The 16,340-nt window shown below is 36.9% G+C and overlaps 1 protein-coding gene across 1 annotated transcript; it reads left to right on the plus strand.

Moving 5' to 3' along the window:
- Positions 1–3,397: 3,397 nt before the first annotated feature.
- Positions 3,398–14,503, plus strand: LOC135470586 (apolipophorins-like). Its single transcript, XM_064749612.1, has 11 exons — positions 3,398–3,622; positions 4,232–4,411; positions 4,777–4,988; positions 5,735–5,903; positions 6,338–6,500; positions 7,062–7,464; positions 7,960–8,083; positions 10,351–10,585; positions 11,042–11,204; positions 11,736–11,912; positions 13,523–14,503. The coding sequence occupies exons 2-11, from the start codon at positions 4,345–4,347 to the stop codon at positions 13,730–13,732; spliced, it is 1,923 nt and encodes a 640-aa protein (XP_064605682.1). The 5' UTR covers positions 3,398–3,622; positions 4,232–4,344; the 3' UTR covers positions 13,733–14,503.
- The last annotated feature ends 1,837 nt before the right edge of the window (positions 14,504–16,340 follow it).

Here is a 16,340-nt window from a genome sequence, read left to right on the forward strand (position 1 = left end):
GAAGACAGGATCAAAGGTACGTAAAGAATTTTCCAACCTATATATTTTTGTGTTTACACTGTAATTAAATAGTTAATTTAACATCTTTTTACATCTGTGTGAGTTTTGTTTTGAAGGGTCGTGGTAAAAGGTCCTGGGATGGTTTTGCTTCAACATTTAAGAAGTATGAAGACAAACTTAAGAAGGCTGCAACCTACATTGGGGAAGTCTTCCAGGCCACAGCTGAAGATGTGAGTTTGGATTTGGTCTCTTTTCCTTAAGGTGAAAGTAAAACTTTGAATATGTCAGATTATGTAAGATTGGTATTTGACTTTAATTACTAAATGAAACAAAAATATTCGGAGTTTTGAAGGTGAAATGGAATTGTATTACCTACAAAAATTACTTTTAATTATTAGATAATTTCTATGTGAACATAGACCTTTTGACTAGTGCTCCTTTTCTCCTTAGAAATCTGGTGATGGAGAAGAGATCATGCAGGGTGATGACCCTATTGTCAGTTTTATGGATAGAGACGATTGGAAGATTTCCTCTGTGTTCAGCCTGAAGCGCAAACCAATGGCATCAGGCCCTGGCGATTCAGAGCTGTCGGCTAACATCACTTACCCTCGTGCTGGTACTTATCATGACATCAGGCTATGGGGCCACTACCTGCGTGGATTTGATCCCATACAGAAAGGTAGCAGGTGAGTGCATTTTTCTTCACTTTATATGCATATTGTCTATGTGTGAGCAATGTAAAAATCCTAAAATCCCAGGTGGCATAAATAGTCGTTGGTGGTTGTGTGTGCATTAGTCAGAGTTTCCATGGTCATGGAACCATCTGAACAGTACATGTCCCATTCGTGAATTGTCATCATAAGTCCATAAAGATTTTGGCAAAAGTCATGAATTTCTATATTTCTGAGTATCAACATGCATAATGCATTGTACTGTTAATACCTCATCAGACAAAGTACCTACAATTTTCATTGAACAAAAATGGCCATGCTTGTGTCTTGCGTTTGTTGACTAGGCTATCTCTCATTGTTCGGTTATGAAAACCATTGACATCATTGAAGGTGTTTGTCAATACTTTCTATGCTGAGTAGGTGTTGCTTTTGCAGGATAAATTCTCCTTGCTCAGTGTGAAAATTACTGATTCAGTGTATTTCTGCATTTGGTAATAAAGTAACCATATAACTGATAATGTTTGTATTATCGTGACATATTCATCACATTAATGGTCATCAGAGGATTTTTAGTTCTATATTAATATTCCAGTCTGATGGTGAAAAATCTGAACTACATTATTTAACTGTGAAAGTTGCTGGTCTTCGACACCGAGTATATTAGATATCCCTTGAAAACATGCATCATGATTTTATTTTGTTAACACAGAGTGTTGTTTCAATCAAATGTGGAAAGTACTTACCTGGACAAGAAACTCACCACAGCAGCGCAGTTCTTCCAATCGCCATTAAAGGTTACTGTGCAAGACGGCTTTGTGTTGAGGCAGCTGTCAAGTAAGGAGACTGTGAGGAAACTCAACATCTCCCTGAACTTTGTGCGAGAGAAGGAGTTCTCCTACTATCGCTCCATCATGTCTGCACCCATCAACAGTACGCTAAATGTCAGCTTCAAGCGAGGGGAAGGACAAATCATCTCTGGGGATAGAGTCTGAAACCAACTGCATATGGGAACTGATCAACCACAAATACCAACGTAATTCTTTCATTATAGACTGTTGTACTATAAAATATACATACTATTGATAGTATACTCTCACTCAGCTTTAAAGCAGGTTTGTAAAGCTTTATAAGGGTACCCATTTTGCCCTACCACAACATCATGCTGAAATCCAGTTTTCTGCTTAGAACAATATCCTGTATATTAGATTCATTTATTTGTTACCAAGCTTGTTTTGCCTTTCAATGGGTGCTGCCTGTTTTCCTCTATCTATGAAACCCATTACCATGGAAAACGTGGAATTTTCTTGAGAACGGCTGAAACGCCCAATAAATATATAAGTATTAAATGTAAATACAATTTTCTTTTTTTTTCCAGGTATGACTGTTGTTCTGTCCGATAAGATGTCTTCTTCAACTAACTTTTCTAACAGCTTTGGCAGTTTGAAGGGGAATTCTCTTCTAAAATGGGGCTTGCCTAACAATGGAGTCTCTTACACGCTGGACTATGACTGGAAAGGAAAGGTGAAGTATCCGCTGTGGAAATCCATTTCTTTTAATACTCAGTTGACAGAGGAATGTTAACTTTGTGTGTATGATATTGTCTTTACTTTTACAGTAAATGGGCGTAGAGGACTTGTTAATCCATATGGAATTCAGACCTTCTTATTTATAACACGGAGTATTAGAATCAGCTTGATCATGATACTAATTTCTTGGAGCCAACTTGCTCGGCGCTCAGCATGAAGGGGATAGTGCAATGCAATGACTGGTTGACCTGTATCAGTATAATGGCTCGGGCAGGGCGGCTTACTTGCCTTCGGTAAGTCGTCTCAGTGAAGCAGCACTAGATAAAAGAGCGGTGGAAATCCGTCCTGCAACAAGGAGGTACATTACATACACCCTAAGGATTCGTTCGTCGTCATGACTGAAAAAATTGTTGAACACGACGTTAAACCCCAAGCACTCACTCACTCTTGGAGCCAGTGGTTTCCAGATGGTTTAATGTCCTCCTTTGTCTCTGGTGAATTGAAAACATTGCAATTTGATGATTTTTATCAATGAAGGCGTGTCAATTGTTGATTAATTTGAAGAGGTGACATTAATGACAAGATTAAGCCATATAGCCAAATGAATTTTTCTAATACGTTAAATTCAGCTTCATTAGTGTTTGCTTTCCATTTCTTTTCAGACAAAATTATTCCATCGAGAAAGACAGATCTTAAATTTTCCTTTGATAATACAACATTACCGACCATAAAGATTGTGAGTAAACAACCGGACATAAAGACCACCATTGTCAATGGCAAATTAATCAGCCCAACAGAACTAGAGCTAAAGATACTCACACAAAGGTGAGTGAGAAAAATATCTCTCATAATAATTCTTCTGAATTAAGAAGAATCATTCTCTAAATGATAAATGTTACATGTAATGTACAAGTACATGTAAAGTGTCAAACCGTACATCTCTCTCTTCTAAACTGAATTAAGACTTGGTACATGTCTTCACCTTGATCAAATTACACTTTCTTACTCTTTTTGTTATTTTTTATCAAGATTGTTTCTGTTTGGACCTTGTAAACTCAGGGGCAAATTTGCATCTTTGAGTTTCTAAGATAAACTTTGTGTTATTCTCTTTCCAGTGATGTAAAGTTTACATTTAGCCCAAAATAAACATGTTAATATTAAAGTTGAATTTTCATGAACTACATGTTATTTTTCAGAAAGATGAAAAGAGTGCATCTGAGGCTGTATCGTGGAAAGCAGCAATAACGTCGCATGACGTATTCGCAATGATATATCCTGGAAACCAGAGGTTGGTCGGCATGGTTTTTGAGAAAGTCAAGTCCAGGATCAATCAGACCTTTATAACAGTAACAGATGCTATGGCACTGTCCCTTGTCCAACTTCAAGAGAAATTTCACAGACAGAATAATTCCTGGTGTAAATAAGGTAATATATATTACATTTTACGTTTACAGCTATTGTGCTATTTTTTTGTATCCAAATTGATTGAGGTTCTTTTTCATTTAATGTATTTATTTGATTCTTCTTTAATGATGTGGTGATACTTTATATAAATTTTAACTGCATTTATACATGTAATGTTGGTAAACATGCTTGTAGCCTACTGTATAGATCATTTTCCTTTTATTACATGTAATTGTATTGCCTATAATATTCTATTACTAACAATAAGGCTGTCAGGTGTAAATGAAGTTTCATATATGATCATATGTTGATTCTTCCTTCTTGTTAAACATCAATTCATTGATAAGAGATGTCTGTAATGCTAGACCCAGGTAAATCTAATTGGCATTGTTAAAAAAATTTTGACAGAAGTTACAGAAGAGGGTAGATCTTAGGCTATAATTTGGACAGGACACAGGTTCCTGTCTTTCCAGGCTCTTCATTATAGAGAGCAAAATGTCATCTTAATCCCATAATATCTAATCTGAAATTTTGTCAGCATATTACACTCATAGCTGTAATATTCATTTGTTATCAGATTAAATATCCTATTTGATAATTATGTACATGTATGCTGTTTGTGGTCTTCAGACATGGGGTGACCTTGGGGAAACCTACATCAAGCAACTTACCTGAAGGTTATTTCCCATCTGAATGAAATTCCCGTACCTGGTTCTGAAAAATCTCTGGGTGAAGTGGTGGTGATGGTACATCGACGTTTACAGGCATACCGTGAAGAGCTCAAGGCTAGGTTTTATGATACGTTTCCAGGTAAGCAGTCTCAATCATTTGATAAATGATATTGAGTTACGGTTGTTGACATCGAGCTACAAACATCACAATTTTGACTACAACTATGCCAGTGACAATCATTATGTCTTTGAAATAACTAGAATGAAATGCCTCCATAAAAATACATTGTTCTTATATTTGTTATCCTTGTCAGAACTTTTCTTCACCTGATGTAAAGATTTTTCTTAGTGAAGGCAAATATATGCACAGTACATAGATATTTATTTACGCAACTGAGAAAATGGTTGAAAGAAGTTATATTTCAAGTCGCTGTCAGGTGTTGATAATCATACTATATTTGTCATTGCAAAATAATTCCTTTGCTCATATTATTTCCTTTTTAGGACATATTCTTCAACATTCTGGTATTCGTGAAAAAATAATACACTTCGTGTCTGAAAGAATACCACAGTATCTGAAGTCATTACAGAAACAGCGCCCTCCATTTACAAGGACAACATTTGCAAGAAAAATCATGCCTCTGATTGAGAAACGCTTAAGAGAAGCTAAGACATCCTTCAATGTTTCCCATCCATTTATTTGGGAAAAGTTTTTGGTAAGTTTTCTTAATATAAGCAAATTGGCCGTGTCCTATGATATCGGTTCATATTCAGCTTCTAACCACATCCGAATAGGTCGCAGATTTTTGAATCATTGACCAAATAGCCAAACAAAACCTCACCTAATGGATATATTATCAGGTTGATGTACATTGTATTTAATCACAAATGCTGTGAACTTCATAGATATACCCAACTTGTTAATGGCAGCTTATATTCCCATAACGTGAATTGTTACATGGGGGATCAAAGACTAATGAATAACCAAATCCTTAACACAGTATGCCAGAACTAAGGGGTATTTAGGAAAAGTTTTTAAATTTAATGTAGTGAAGACTTGTCTGTCTTGAAATTTGTCTTGTTTCACCAGTTGTTGGCAAGTATGAAATTCGCGTTCCTATGGGATCTTGTTAAACGGTTGAACGGTTTTCTCTTGTACTTAAGTTTTAAAGGATTGAAGCTTGAAACCTGCCCTTGGACGGGGATGTAGTTTCCCCCAATCTGACTGTTTGCCAGGCCTGGACTCATGTGGCTGTTTGAATAACATTTATTGAAGACCACAACTTAGACTTGCATATCTGTATGTTACTTGTGTGAGAAGTTTATTGGTGGTTTACACCCACTGACCACCCACTGACCTAAAAAACTATAATTTAAAACTTTTTGATGAAATAGATAATTAGACAGATAAATAAATCTCAGTTCTGACTGGCTAGAAGAATGGTTTGGGTGTTTATTTCAGAGCATTCCTCGGGTGAGCCATTCTGCACGTGCAATTGCCACTGCACTGGCAAGGAACATCCCACGCTACATGCGTAGGGAATGGGCCTGGAAGACCTTCTCGTTCAACGGTATCCTGTTTGGAGACAATCTGGTCCACACATTTGATGGTCAGCTGTACAGACTTCCAGGTCATTTGAGTTAATCCAAAATCAACTGAGGACACACCTGACGCCTCATTTTTTGTTTTCAATCCTCTTCTCTCTGAACTCTTTACTTGTTTTAAATCACTATTAAGTATAAAAGCATCTGCTCTGTTTTACATCATACTGCTATTAACTCTTCCTCTGTCATGCCATCCCAGTGCCATTGCAACAAGCAAAACTGAGCCTGGTCAGTGTATTACAAAGTTACAATGTTACACTTATAAAATGTTAACTTGTCCCTGTTAGTGTTCATCTTTGTTTCTTATAAGGAAAATATGTGGGAATGGATTGTTTTTAATGGTCTTCAAAATAGTTTATTGTTATCTGAAATTAACAATTTCTAAAGCCATGCGTCACATACAAGAACAATGTAGATATCTTCAACTAGATAAAAAAATATTTTAATTTTGTGTTTATAGAGTTCAAGTTGGACAAATGCTCACATCTCCTAGCAGCTGACTTCAAAGACGGGAAATTTGCACTGATTTCCTCCAGAGAAAGTATCACTTACTTCAGCCCATCTACCACCATCAGATTAAGCAACCGTTGCAAGGTTCATTTGGATCAAAGTCCGATCCCTACGTAAGCTTGTTTCCATAGGTGGTTGTTGCATGGATTTATTTTACCATTGTGCTGGCTTCCTCTTGATCTGTACAGGGGGAGCTCATGCAGCAACCTGCGGATGGTCATGGGTTTCCCCAGGGCTTTGCTCAGTTTCCTCCCACCATAATGCTGGCAGCTGTGGGATAAGTGAAATATTCTTGAGTAGGGTGTAAAACACCAATCAAAAGAAATATTTTCCCCTTGTCTTCGTTCAAGTAAAGTCATCCTGTTGAGGCTTAAAACAGGAATTTTATTGTCACCATGAAGACAGCATATTACACTCTGATAGCACAAACCAAACAAGCCAGGTTAACTGGCTCTTGTTTTTCAAAATGATTCATTGTATTAAAACAGAACTTGGTACATGGCTTCACCAAACGAATGACAGATCATGTTGGAGTTCTGACCCCTATGTCCAAATTGGACAAACTTATGGCCATTTTGTACTTGAACAATTTCCTTGCCTATTTCTTTGAAAACGGTTCAGTGTATTGAAAAAACTCAAAACAATCCATCATGTTTGTATTTTTTAAATTGCAGTGAATTACCGTGGCAGAGCTCAGATGAGCAAACATCTGTGACTATTGATGGTGGCCTAGTGGACATGAACATCAAGAAATGGGGCATTAAACTCAGTTGTGACATCCATGAAAGACGCACGTACATCAATCTTTCTGGGTTCCATTTCAACCATTCACTTGGCATTCTGGGAACAAATGACCGGGAACCTAGCACTGATTTCCGTCTCCCCAGTGGCCAAGTGACAAGAAGCATCAGCAAGTTCCTTAATTCCTATGAACTTAGTGGTGACTCCAGCTGCCTACACGACGATGTACCCAAGACATGCGAAAGATCTTCCCTGAAGAAATGTCAGGAGTACTTCCAGCTGTCCTCATCACCACTGAAAGCATGCTTTATGCACATTAACCCAAGACAGTTCATGGTTTGTACTCACAAAGAATAAACAGTTACCTGTGTGTTGAAGTCATTGAATGTTATGCTAGATGTTTGCTTCTTGCCAAATAGCTTATAATATGTGATAAAATTCTTTGTTTTTCTTGTATAATAGTGAGGAAAAAATTCAATTATGCTTGTGGTCATTAATGTATCACTAATGTACAAGTATATGCATGTAGGCAACTACTGTATTTCACCTAAAGGTTAGTATTTTTTGAGTGAAGCAGTTTGCTGGACTGATTGATTCATCCACCTTACAGGGCCACTTACGTGTAGGACTTTTTTGTGAAGTTTGATTAACTTCTTAAACGTTGACATCAAAAGTATCCTTCAAATGCATTTATATGCTCCTGAAAGTGCATTCATACATACAAAACTAAAGCTGAACTACAGTAATTCATTTGAATTGCTTGTTTTTACTGGATTTTTGCTTGATTCCAAGGTTACGGTGGGTTATTCTTAATTGTTTGGACTGTTTCAGGAATCCTGTAATTCCATCACTCAAGACTGTGACGTAGACAACCCAAAACAATTAGCCTGTGATCTCAGTAGTGCTTATGTGAAGATCTGCAGGCAAAGAGGAATCCTTGTTAATGAGCCTTGTGGTCAGTACAGTCTTGTCTTGTTTACTAATAAATGTGGTCCAGTAAAATCAGTCATATCGTACCATGTGACCATCCTGTACTTGGACCAATATTGGATCCCGGAGATTCATATTTTTTCCATATTACAAAGTAGCAATTAATGGAGGTAACTTGGTATGCTAAAGAGTTTGGGTAATGTGTATTGTTTGCACGCCGCGTTTCTGCAAGCATCAACAAGGTTGGTATGCTGACTGAGGAATAAATTTCATCATTTGTTGATTTCTAAATTCCTCAAAATACTATTTTAAAGACCAAAATCGACTTGAGATTCAAGCACTCTGTACAGAGTGCATTACCCAGCCAAAACAGGGAGATCAAAAACTTCCTCCACTCCTGACCAGCTGACATCAGATATACCATATCGCTCAGTTTTATGGTTGGGGAAAGCTGAATGTAGATAACCATGACCCCTTTGCAAGTAAGATAGATGGTCATTCCAGAGTGCGACTTCGGTCATTTTCAGTGTGTGCAGGGAGGCAGGTGATCCAGCAAACAGCATGTAAGACACCCTGAATGAGTGCCATAAAGGCCCTCAAAACAGTGGAGGGGGGGAGTCTTGATATAATAACGTACATGTACCCTGCAGGTTTTGATACTATTTGAATTTTACTACATTAGTTTCAGTCAACGCAAAGGTGTATTTATTACTTTATGGAGAAATTAGGCACAGTTCCAGGGATATCAATGCACTTCATCTGGTAACTCATACATCTCCTTATTCAAGGCTGCATCAGTTAATTAGGGATTCATGCCATTCAAGCTTGAACCCCTGTTGTATCTGTTCGGATTATTTGTTTTTATTATTATTCTCCGCAAAACTGTGATGCATTTCTAGAGAAAACTGTTAGTCTGAATTCTATGAAATTTAAGCATGTTCGTCTGTAGGACTTGAAGTTGTGCATCGTAGCTTTTGGGCAGATTATGTCACCTGACTTGGTGGCCATCTTGGATTTTGATCAAAACCATAAAAAATCTTCTCCACAACAGTTGATGCAAATGAACTGAAATTTGAACTGAATCCTAGGCTTGTTAAGTTTGAGAACGAGAATTTTCTCCGTGGAAAATGGGAGAAGCTCGCTATTAGGTGAAAATGTCATGTGACCAAAAAATCAGTTTTTTGCTAATAACTTCTACAATTCCAGCAAATAGTCCTATCTAAAGCAGTTTTGGATGCTGATTTGGAATGTGCAATTTTTGCAAAACCTTCTGCATTAAAAACTTCGACAACTAAAACATCTCAACAAAAATGCGTGAAACTTTATTATATGATAGACTCGGAGATGTGCTCTTATGATTGAAAAGTTGGGTGACCTGAGTCACCTGATCTGGCAGCCATTTTGGGCTAAAGTACAAATAGTTGACAGCAATTTTTTCCAAAACGCAAAGTCGGATTGACTTGAAATTTAGCACACATAACAAGCATTCCATGGAGGCTATTAAGACAGAAAAAGGATACAATATTTATGTAAATTAGGCTTTGACTATTACATGTGATGTGATCTAATGGGAAAACAAAAAATTTAAATTTGGTGATTTTTTAAAAGCTATCCGACGTAGACATCCTGAAAACGAATCCGGTCTTATTTTTGCTGTGCGATGTATATTTTTGTCGCAAATTGCAATCAAAACGCAAAAAATCACTATTTCCCCCATCTTTGCATGTCACATGACAAAAGGCTGTTACAGCTGTAATGCTAAAAATGGTTGAGTGCAAAGGTCTATGTGTACCGTATGCGTGTGGAAAATCATCGAAATGTCTTAATAAATGTGGGAGTTGCAGTGCTTCAAAAATTGACTAAAGGCCGATTTGCCATACTTGGCACTTTGACGTCCCCACGTTATATCATGCATTTTAAATGCATTTACGACTAGGATGAACACACGAACTTTGTAAGCATGCCACCCAACGTAGTTTGACGTCCTGATCACGAATCTGGTCTTATTTCTTTCCAGCAACATATAGTTTTGCCACAAATTGCGATCAAAATGCGAAAAAGCGCAACTTCCCCCATATTTGGAGGTCTGGTGAGAGACAACCGTCACAGCTGTAAGCTGAAAATGGCTGAGTGCAAAGCACTGTACATGTACTCTATGTGTGCTGAAAATCTATGCATGGACACCATTAAGGTAACCGGAAGTGACACCGTATAGGCCGGCAATATCGGCTTGAATCCCGGCATCGCTGCTTTAGCAGCTATATTTGTTAATTGTTTCTGTTTTCTCATTAGGATTTTGTGGGAGGAAATCACTGGGTGACATCTGGAGAGAAGACGTTCAAGATAAGGCAGCTGACATAGTGTTTGTAATCTCACGTCACCGCAGTGTAGCCAAGGGAAGTAACCTGGCAGAGGGTGTTATGAACATTGTCAAGAAGATGAAGTACCAGGATGATCAGTACGGCCTTGTCACCTATGGCAGTGCCATGCTGCGAAGCCAGGCTCTCACACATACCCTAGGGGGAGAGTAAGCGCCATTTTAAATGATCACAACATTTTGTTGCTTGCCAAATGGTCCTGTTGATCACCAAAATCACTAACTACATTCTTAACACAAAACCACAATGGCTGACCAGCTTGGACCTGAATAATTCTGGTTTAAATTCTGGGCAGGTGACAAGGCTTACACTTCAAGACCAGATGTCTTGGCAACGCTGAGTGAGGGGCAGCCATATCTGAGCTGTATCCACAGTAGCGGCACTGTATTTGATGTACATGATATCCATTTGCTTAAACTGTAATGCAATAAAAGGTAAACCAAATTATTTGGAGACAATTTTTTTTATGTGGTGAAATAATTTATTCTATAAAACATTCTATTTCCAGCCACCATAATACTTTAAGTGAAAAGATTACATGTATGGGTGTGGTATCTTAAAATGAAATCAACTTTTAATCTGAATTATTTCTTATTTCTTAATAGCATGTTTGGTTCAGAGAAGGATCTAGAGAGTGCCTTGAGACACCTTACCTTGGATTCAAATACTCACTACCCAGCTTTTGAAGCCTTGATGAAGGCTCTGAACTTTAACTTCAGACCTAATGCCCACAGAATGATTTTCCTAATCACAGAATGGACTCATGCTGTAAGTTTTTGGGAAATGATATAAATGTTATAAAGGCAGCTGCTGATTTTCACAACATTTATTTTATTTTTAGGAATCAGTTTTAGCAAATTATGCACGACATTTTATAGGACAGCAAGAAATTTTACAAATTGCTACAACCACAACAACAAGAAAAGGTAAATAAATAGCTACAAAATCATGACTGTCATGCAACTTCCTTTATGCAGCTTTATGTGAGGTAATGGGACAGGTGTGGAGGTTTGCCCTGCGTGGCTTGGGCATACTAGTTCCTGGGACTGTCAACATGCAAGTGATATATCCAGTATACTTAAGTAGGGCATAATACCCAAATCAAATAAAAATATGGATAATAGTAATATGGAAAGGAATTCTGGCATCAAACATTAAAAAATATATCACCAAATTATATGTGCAAGTCTTTGCTGTGGGTTTTTGTTGTTGTTGTTGTTGTCATAATCTTTGTACAAAGATGACATGACATAAAGAAGAAGATGGTATTTAACTAATTATCATTTTTCAATGTTGCAGACAGTAGAGAGCAGCATCTATACCCCGCAAATGCTTTCTCTTTTGAAGAACAACTCTATTACTCTCCATATCATTTCTATGTATGAGCCTCTGTCATCTTCACGGGTGGTAGCTGTACGTTACAATGACCAGGCCACCGTGTCGAAAGGCCGTAGTTTGAAAATAGCTCTAGCCCAGGTAATGTATTTGAAGATACATATATCGGGTGGGCATAAAAAAAAAGGGCTGTACTTTGAGACTCAATAACTCTGAAACCCTCTTATGTCAGCTTTTAAAAATTTACACACTCAAAAGCTATTATGTCTTAAGTATACAGACCAAATTTCAATTTCATCCTTTAAGATTTCTACTCATGGGACCAAAATCAAAACAGAGTCAAAAGCACATGTTCCGGACATTTCAAAATGATGTTCTATTTTGTTTTACTTGAAAAGGTGATCAATTCCTTGTCCGCCGCTTAGAAAACCATCTTGATTCAGCAAAACTTGTGCCTATCTGGCAGAAGAGTTTCTCTGACACTAGAGCCAGACAATTTTTCCAGAAAACACTTGATTGACCTGTGTTTGCAGCACACACTTTACTCGTCACAGGTGATGCAATGTGTGTCACCGGAACATGCTTTTTTGAGGCTATCCTTTAGTTTTAACCCTCTGACTACTGACTACCTTAAAAACTGGTCAGTATATTAACAAAATCATGCCATTTGAATGTCTAAAGTTTGAAAGGGTTTGAACAAAGGATAATGGAGCAATACAGCATCAAAGTACGGCCCATTTTTTTTATGTCCACCCGATGTTAAGTGCAGTGTGACTGGATATAGTTGCTCCAATTGAAGACTGCAGCTGGGTGGATGCATACTTCAGTTGATAACAAATTTTTGTCACTTAATTAATTTACATGACTTAACAGGACTTTTAAAATGAATTACTTGCTTTCTTGCTAACTTGGTGATTCCTTTCAACATTTCTCATAATTAAAGTACATAGTCAAATTAAAATGAAACTTTACACTCGGGCTTGAATTATTCGTACATGTATTTTGTTTAAAAGAAATGAGCTTCTTCAGAACAGCAGGATCATAATGTGCTCATGCTTAGGACTCATGGATTCCTGTGCAACCCAAACACCGGGATGTTCTGCCAAAAATATCAGTATCAATATGGTTAGCCTGTTCTTAGTCAATCACTCAACAATGTGACATGGAGCACAATTGGTTCAACAGTAAAGTCTATCTGATTGGTCGTCTGTTGCGATTGGAGCCTACAGTCTAGTTTCTGAAAATCCATGCAATTACTAGGAAAATAACACACAGAACGCTGTCAAAACCCCTAGGTTTTACATGGCCTTTTATCATTTCTTTCTATTTGTTTTGGAGAAGAAGTAAGGTATGTAATTCTTAAGATATTTTGAAGTTCATGGGTTTTATTCATAAATTGTCACTTTCCCAATTTAGGCAGTTGTGAGAAGAACAGTTTTGAGCCAAAACTGGCCTAAATCAGTAGAGAGCATATTAAAGTAAATTTCATTTGTCATGTGTGTTCTTATCAAGGATGATACAGTGATGACCATAAAAGATGGGTAATAAACCTAGCCCATAGCTATGACATCTCGTGCTGAGGTTCGATTCCTGTGGTGATGAATTGAGGTGTTAGTGAAGTGCAGCTTTATCGTACCCATTTGATGTGATAACTGGGTGAAATTTTTCTGTAATGACAGTGCCTCGCTGTCACTTGTACTTGTGGCAAGAGCATTTCAACTGAACAATGCCTCTTTACTGTCCATTTTCAGGATGAATATACTCAGCTCTTGAAGGTGTCCAAAGGGTCGATGTTCTACTTGGAAAAGATTATGACTGCTGGAAAGAAGTTGTTGCGTCATTTCCAGAGATATATTCAGGAGGAAACAGAATCTAATCATGCTGGCATGTGTCGAGAATGTGGCTGTTATGCAGGCCCAACAGGAGCAAGTGTGACCATGTGCAAGTTTGTAAAGTGCTGACCAGAACATGTTAGCGCAGTCTTGCAGCAGACCAGTGTATAGCTTCCAATGGAATAATCCACCAGAGTTTGTAGTTTGATGTGTATAGCATCAAGAAATAACTTGTAACTTTGTGGGTGTATGTACTGTGTGAACATACAGAATTTTGTAGTGTTCTTTCATGCATGTCCCACTCAAATTACATGCTTGTGTACTTACTCAACCAAGTTTTCTTTTCTATCCGAGAATTCACTGCACTATTCCATTTGTGAAAAACATAAACAGTATTTTTGTATATATCCCTGAAAAAATCTGTCAACCATGTAATGATGCAGTGTTACATTTTGTACGGAGTAAATATATTAACAAACTAATTTGATTTTTATGCCATAGTAATACAGCTTTCTTATTTTGTTTATCTAACAAATTAAGTTGAAACATAAGCAGAAATGTACCTAACTCATGTAGCTGAAATTCCAAATTTACTTTTTCACAGTTTCTACTTCTGGACTATTTTCCATATTGTTGTATGTTTTTGAGCTGGGTAACTTAAGGGTAAAAAGGTTGTGAATTGACATTTTTTGAAGGTATTTGAAAGTGTCCATTTATTTCTATCTGCTGTCTATAGAATGCTTATGGCATGTTAAATATGCATTATTTTTCCGAATATGGATGTATTCATGTACATCTAATATTTGTTTGAAGGAGTAGCAATGTTTTACTAAAGTTCTGTTGATATAACAATGTGGACATTCATATGAAGTAAAGACAAAGCCAAACTATTGAAATTTATATGATTTTGTTGAATTCCATGCTTTACATCATGTAAACAAATTGCTGGATCTTATATCCACTATTCAACTGGAGCCAGTTGCTGCCAAGTAGTAGTAACTGGTCATTGTTCTGGTCAGTTGATAGCCAGTAGTAAAGGGAAATTTACATTTTACCTTGGTACCCTGTACAACAATATTAAACATGTTACAATGCATACTCTGCAAGATTCTGCAGTGGACCAGAAAAGATATGACTATTATTTATATATTTGATTGTTGTTTAATGCCACAATTCAAGAATTTGTCACTGATAAGGTGGCGATCAGTTTATAGGGGAGGAAATCGGAGTGCCCAGGGCAAACCCGACCTTTAGCAAATTGCTGAAGAAGTTTCCCATATTTGAGGTAAAGATGTACACACCATATTGGTGGAAGACAAGTCAATGTTAGACTGCTTATACGGCCATGTGAGTTTATTGTCAATACAAGCAGTGGGGGTAATGGAATATGCAAATTCCCTTTCCATGGTTAGATTTGAACCCACACTAATGTGAAGTAATGAAACATGAAAGATCATTAAACAAGTTGCACAAAAATAGTTAGATTTATCATTTTTTAAGCCCTGTGAAATGCATTTGAAACTTTAGATTTTGCAGAGACATCACATCAGGTTTTAGCCACTTATCTCACACAGATTGCTGGATTTCATTATTTTAAGTACCTATACATATAGATCTATGAATGCATGTATTTCTGAAGCAAAAAAAATAAGAATGTGACATCGTGGAAACCCTGTGAGTCACTACAGACCATCATAAAATCTGTTTTAAAACCTTTTTATTCTGTTCGAAAAATTCTAAAAAAAAAATTAAACCATTTCCCCAAAGAGTGTTTAATGGTCCTTCATCTGATATATACTTCATTTTAGGGTTTTCCTTGCATTAAAGGGGTAGATCATAGGAGGCAATTATCTATTGGATGTCGGATTTGGTTCCTGGAAATCGGAATCAAATTTTATAGCAGCCATCACAGATATTTATCAGTATTTGTCTCCTAGAAACACCTTTATTTCAACTGCTGCAAGTAGCTGTGAAAGTTTTTCACTGATCTGTTTTGTGAAGAAACTTAATAGATCTGTTCCATTCAACATGTTCAAAAGGCTTCAATATGCATTGCCTTCTTTTTCTCACAACAAGCAATAAATATTATATTCAAACGGTGAACGAAATACTCTTCTAATACATGAAAAACCTTTGTATTACCAACAACATATGTACATATGCACATCCAGACAAAAGATTAGTCTATGGTATGCAAACCATGAAAACACAACATATATGCTAACCACATATGAAAAACTAACATATAGACCTAATATGACCTATAAATATAGACAGATATTTTTATGACAAGTTATTTTACTGAATGACTCAATGTGTAAGCATCCAATTATGGCTTTTAATAGGTCAATTTCCCATTGTCTCCCATAAGCTTTCCCATACCAGAATCCAATCAAGAGAAAAGTCAAAATACAATCCAAGAGATATTTTCTTTCCAAAGGTGTCTTAATTAGTGACTCAACCTAGTACATGTAGTAACCCAATGTCTTTCAGTGCAGAGGCATAGATCATCTCAATGCCTTGCTATACAAAGCATCAAATATGAAGAACGAAGTCATTATTCCTTTACTGGCTGATATTCAAATCGGAGCAAGTTGATAAATATACATTGGAAAATATTGAACAATGTGTGCAGTGAATCTCAAGAATACTGTACAACATAAACTGTTCACTTTTCAATCCACATGCAAAACAATACATGGACCATATCTTGGTGGCCATTTAAGAAAATATACAT

Source organism: Liolophura sinensis, chromosome 7 (assembly GCF_032854445.1).
Source record: "Liolophura sinensis isolate JHLJ2023 chromosome 7, CUHK_Ljap_v2, whole genome shotgun sequence".
Lineage (NCBI taxonomy): Eukaryota > Metazoa > Mollusca > Polyplacophora > Chitonida > Chitonidae > Liolophura > Liolophura sinensis.